The sequence below is a fragment of the Lichenostomus cassidix genome, chromosome 5, assembly GCF_008360975.1.
Source record: "Lichenostomus cassidix isolate B80296 chromosome 5, HeHo_3.0, whole genome shotgun sequence".
In the NCBI taxonomy this organism is placed as follows: Eukaryota; Metazoa; Chordata; class Aves; order Passeriformes; family Meliphagidae; genus Lichenostomus; species Lichenostomus cassidix.
This window is the reverse complement of record NC_139486.1, coordinates 55362098-55368097: the sequence shown is the minus strand read 5'-3', so window position 1 is coordinate 55368097 and position 6000 is coordinate 55362098. Positions and strand designations below refer to the sequence as shown.

The window sequence follows — 6000 nt, the reverse complement described above, 5'->3', positions numbered from 1 at the left end:
GTTGATATGCAATTTACAAAGACATAATTTTATTCTTTGTAGATACAAATACTATTTCAAAATTAACAGATCAGGCAAGTAACTTCCCACTAAAGTGATTCACGTACCAAATACACAATAAAATGAGAAAAAACAAACTTAATTCTTTGAATGAAACATCTGGGCCCTGAATATCTGTAAACTGTTTCAAACTAAAGCAGAAATTTGAAGACATTGTCCAAAGTTGCTGGAGTGTAAATCCAAATTACAAAGAATCCTGCAGCTCACTGCATGTTTGTTAAGCACTTCTAGTCTCATACAAAATTGAAATCTTTCAGAAGAATTTAAGTAAAATTACAGTATTTCTAACAAGTTTAACATTCATTTTCCAGGAAGCTTAAACCAATACCTAACCTACAGTCTCTATAGGTCAAGGAGTCCACATATATGAGCTGATTTGTGAAGGTTTTACACATACTCTACCTCTCTCCCATATGTATTTACACAGAGAGTCCAAAGACTGAGCCACGAAAATACTTATTTAAGTGAAAATTTCCTGATATGAAATATTTTGATTCATATGACATTGACAGCAAAAATCTTTAGTCTGGCTTAAAATGTTCCTTTTCGTTTGACTGGCTGGTTTTGTTTAGAAGCTGAAGAGTCACTTTCAAAGCAAACATTTAGAATCCAAAATTCTCATTCAGAAGTAATGAGAAAATAAATCAGTATTTTTAATTATTTATGATTTCCAAGAGAATCAAGAGGTAAAGTAGACATTTATTTTCTCATAGACTATAGCATATAAAAAAATAAAGTACACAGATGTAAGATTATCACTAGATGGAAAAATCAGATGTAGATAAAATGGTTTTGAGGACACTTAGGTGACAAGAAGTCTGCTGAAATAACTCTTTCAACATATATTTTCTGCTGCAAATATGAGTTCCACCTAAATGTATTTTGCTCCTGTAACATAAACAGCCACATCCATAATATGAACACATTTAAATGGACAAAATGGGCCTAGAATTATGGACATATTTGCAAATTGAGAGTATCTGTAATAAATTCAATTGATGTGGGTTCACATTATTGTATTTGAGAGCAAATTAGCTGTTACTGACCTGCTCACTGAATATTTGATTGACCTGTTAGAAATGACATTAAAACATTATGAGTCATAAAGGCATTTTCTTAATAGCTACTTCAGTTCACTCTGCATGTGTGGAAAAAAAATTTTAAATAGATTTTAAATTTACCTCTTATGGGATAAACCCTACTCCATCTAGATCTCTGGTGTTAGTTGAAGCTGACAGAATGAGGTTCTGTAGGGAAATTCACAACAGAATTTGATGTGCTGTGTTTTATCAGGGATTTCCATGCTATCAGAATGATAGCAACAGGATCTTATTTTGAATTATTTTTGTGAAATTTGTGAATTCATTGTTTATACCAAGACATCCTGGCTCACAAAGATACTTCTGCTTAGTGAGGAAAGTGTTAAAGTCCATCATTAATACAATATTTTTAAAGCTTTTCAATACCACACATTTTAACAATCTTGGAAACTTAAGAAGCAGTCTCAAAGTAAGCAAAAAAGGCAGAATTCATCTCTGTGCTTACTAGAAAATTACATCTGGGAAACATCTGATTCAACACTTTTCTTTGAATAGCTGCTCATGACAGAGGTCATTGTTTTGTAAGGTTTTAAAATTCAGCCAAGGTAGAGGTTATTAAAGGAAGAGCTCACAAGGAAGACATTAAGGCAGAGACTTCTTAACCCATACAATCAAGGGAGAAAAAAGTAGCCACCATGTCTCACTGCTTGAAGCAGGACAGATTTCTCATTTCCAGAAAATCTGGAAGGCAATTACAGCTTCACAATTTCCTGGTGCCTTTCATCTAAACACCACATAATGCTAAATAAACACTAATGAATTAAGCTGCTTAATATATCTACACAGTAAGTACAGTGAGGAAGAAATGTGGGAGTTTTTGGCAGATATCCTAGTACCTTAAAGTTGCTGATGGTAAAACGATCCAAAGCAATGGTTGGAAGCCATCAGGAAAAAATTAAATCTTACTTCATAATCTATAGAGCGCTTTGTGAGAAGTTAAGGGAAAAACCACCACCAAGATATTGCTGGTTGAGTAATTTTCAAAACGTGTGGTTTCTCAGTGAAAAGAAAAAACAAGAATTAAGAAGAATGTTCACGAAAAAGAAATCACTTTTAAAATCATGTTGGTTATTTAGGTTATCATCCAGTTCTCAACTTCCAGAGCTCCTAAAAGTCCCATTAAATTTTTAAAATTAAAGGACTAGTTAGAAAAACAGAAAAATGGGAAGTCAAGTTACAATTCATTTATCTGTTCTGATTATTTAGCATATGCATGCACAACTTTTCACAAAAGCAGCAACTTGAATATTAAAAACCTGTCTAGACATAAGCACTTCCAGTTCTTGTAAGGTTTGAAAAAGTGATAAAATTATCAGTGTGTAATGATTTTAAATCTTAGGTGAATAAGATTATTAAATAAAAAGCACATCAAAGATTTTTCTAGGATTCTATCAATTTCTGTAGGAAATTTCAGTGATTGTAAATAAAGAGCTTTCTGCAAGCATATATCCTCTAATGGAGCACATCTTTATACAGCCTAAGAATGTCTTCTAGCATAATTTGAAGCCAGTATGTGAATTTTTTTTTGGAAATTTTTCTCTCAGTTATATAATTCTCTTAAAAAATAACAACAGTTAAGAACTGGACTCAGACTGTAACATCCCTTTCATTTCAAAGTATATACTTGCAGTTTTTAGGATTATTTTTCTTCAAATATAGGTGATGTTAAAACTTTTATTACAAAAATCTACAAAATATCTTAGCTATAGAAAACTATCAGTGATAAAACATCATTTGAAGCATTTAACATCAGAGCAACAAATTCTTGGCTTCATTACCTTAAGTCAACTATATTAAACAAAACATTTTGTTAGATGGCAATGATAAGGGTTTGTGTGTCTTGGCAGGAAAATAAAACAAAAAATTACCTTTGCAAACCACTGGAACAAGTTTTCTCATTCTGTTCCTTTGCTCTTACAAACCACATGTTCATGGGTTCAGAATAAATAAGTCATAAATAACAACAGGACTAAAACAAAATAAAATTGTACATGTATTATCTTACTGTACTTCTATCATCTTGATTATTGTTCAAAGGTTTTTGGCTCCCATTCATACAAAGCTCTCTTCCATATTTGTGCATAGCAGAAAGGAATCCACAAGTCTGGGCTTTACCAGCTGCTGAAAATCTGCATCTTCCACTCCATCAGGACTCATGACTGCTAGTCTTCGCAAGGCTGCCTAGAAAAACAAAACGGCATCGTTGCAATGCAGCCAGGTTTGGCAAAGTCTTCCTGGTAGGAATTCACTATAACCATGTCTAACTAACAGCCAGATCTCAAACTGAACTCTGCAGCTCTGAATTCTTCTGCCTGGGTAACCTCTCCTTACTGTCTTCATCTGTCAGATGAATCTTCCCACAAGCAAAGTTATTAAATGGCAATTATTTTGGGGCACATTGCTTTTAGACCTGAGCAGCAGGTCTAAGTACAGTAGTACCCTAAGCCCTCAGACACCAGTGACAATACCTATCAGAGCCTAAAATAGCTCATGTCTCAAGGACAATATTTTTGCCACATTTTTATCAGAAAATTTCTTCAGGCAGTTACTAAAATATCAGGAGAAGCAGAATTGCTGAGACAGGGAGGTAGGTAATGTCTCAAGCAATAGACATGAATTCAAAGGATGTGCAGCAGCAATTCAATGAGAAAGAAAAATCTTAGTCTGGTTTGCTGCCATTGCTCTGTGGTCTCTGCTCTAACCATACAAGATTAACGAGTCTTCTTGGCATGTGGGAAGAATGATCATGGCATTTTCTTTGCTCACATTCATACCTTCATCCTGAATGAGACCTGCTTAAATGGACAAGCTGCAATAAGCAAGCTTTACTTTTACATTTAAAATAACAGTAATATCATAAAGCACTGTCAAACAATATTCTTCAGTCTTCACTCATCAGAACCTACACCCTACCCATGGAGCACCCATGTCCCCAGAGCCCTTTCACAGGATGCTCAGTGACATCATACAGCTCTGGCATTTGGCTCACAGTCCATGCAGTGCAGGGCCAGCAGCTGGGATCTTTCTCCTGAGCAGAGAAAGTGTTAACCTCCTCTTGCCCACCCCTTGGCTGGGCACTATATTGTCTTGGAGGCACAAATAGGACAAAAAATTAGATTGGAGTGGAAGCAAGAAATATCTTTTCTCATTTTTGGGTGTTTTACATAAGTCTTTTCATACTTATGCATGCATGCAGATAAAGGGCTGCTACCCCCATGACTCAGGGCTAATTTAAACAAATATAGAACCATCACAGAATAGAATTCAGGAATTAATGGATCCTTAAATTCCAAAGTGTTTCAGTGAAATTTTTTGGTGCCCAATAATGTGAAGATGAAGCCATTTTTACTTATGTGCTTAAATCTTCAATTAGAGGATGAATAATTGACAGTATACAGGATTATGCTTAAGGGGAAAAGCAGGAGACCCTGACATGAATTTAAAACATTTCTGCAATACTTATGCACTTTGAAATCTAAAGGGATGTTTTTTCTTTAATTTTCCAGTATAAGCATGAAAGAAAGACTAAAATGTACGTACCAGACATGCCACTAAAACAGAATCACTGTTATTTCTTTCTGTTGGTGATCTGCAAAGTTTAATCAGGCGAGGAATACCTGAGTGCACAGAAGAGCATCAGGAGAAATAATTTAGAAAAACAACTTCTTATTTTGAGATATTTTTAGGTGCATTATATTTATCCTTTTTTTTTTAGCAGATATGATCTCTAATGCAAAGATGATATGCAAATACTTAAGGGACTTTCCATGGAGCTATGCAGTTCAGAGCACTCATAATTAATAGTTGTAAAGCATAAACAAATAAATTGGATTTACTTGCTGCTGCTGTTTCAGAGTGGAAATTGCGTCCTCCATTTCTTCCCTATCAATCCTCCCACACACCCTTAAAAAACTCCAACCCAAAGAACATGTTCCCTCCCGTTGCATTCATCACATCTGGACCTGCTGGGGTCCCAATTTTCTGAGCTCTGACAGATCCTGCACAAGGGTTTCCATAGAGGAATGGAGGAGGCAGCAGTGTCACTTGGCACAGCAAGGCACAGCTACATGTTGAGAGGATGCTGCACCTCAGGTTCCTCTGGGAAATGAGCCAGAGGTTCATTTAGCTCCATCTCCTCAGTCATTCTCTGGACAGGCTCTACAGGGAATATCTTTCATAAAGTTTACCAAGTGAGGCTAAAAATTAAAAAGAGCTTCTCCATCACTGGCAGTTCCTCCCTCTTTTCCAGTCTGCCATGAAGCAGGAGACACATCCTTACAGCTGAGTTTTACAGCAACATCTGCCACCTCAGGGTCTCGGCTGAGCCGTGCCAGGGTGACTGCAGATTTCTGCTGGACTCGCTCACAAGCTGCAACCTCTGCTGGGTTCCCCGAGGATGATTTCTCAAACAGCATTTCCATCAGGAGTTGGACACCTGAAAGAATACAAGAGCCACTGTTATCCTCTCTCCAACGAAAAACTCAGTCAAAAAAGGTAGAGGGAAAAGGAAAGCTGGATAAAAAGCCAGTATAAAACCACTGCACAAAGAGGGCACAGAGAATAGGTGGATGACAATCTGGACATCAGCACTCAGGCACATCTGACCTGTGCATAACTTTGTCTTCACTAGGAAGGTACAGAACTTCTGGAGCTGGAAAATGCATTAACTCTTTCCTCCTCTAAAAGCTGGTATTTTAAATTTCATGGCTTTATTTCAGTCAACTAAATGCAATTCTTTATTTGCTCCTAAATTAACCTGAAGGTAATCACTACATTAAAAAACTGTAGTGATATAATTCAGGTCTCTACATGAAGTTTCTCCCTGAATTACTTTTTTTGT

At 36.2% G+C, this 6000-nt stretch overlaps 1 protein-coding gene across 1 annotated transcript in view; it reads right to left on the bottom strand.

Annotated features, from left to right (window-relative positions):
* Positions 1-453: 453 nt before the first annotated feature.
* The window catches only part of INSC (INSC spindle orientation adaptor protein), a 116562-nt gene continuing 111015 nt past the window's right edge, over positions 454-6000 (bottom strand). Inside the window, exons 11-13 of the mRNA XM_085063204.1 lie at positions 5440-5595; positions 4701-4777; positions 454-3341 (exon numbers count right to left, since the gene is read on the bottom strand). Coding sequence (XP_084919330.1) covers positions 3213-3341; positions 4701-4777; positions 5440-5595 — 362 coding nt within the window. The 3' untranslated portion in view covers positions 454-3212. The remainder of the gene's footprint in view (positions 3342-4700; positions 4778-5439; positions 5596-6000) is intronic.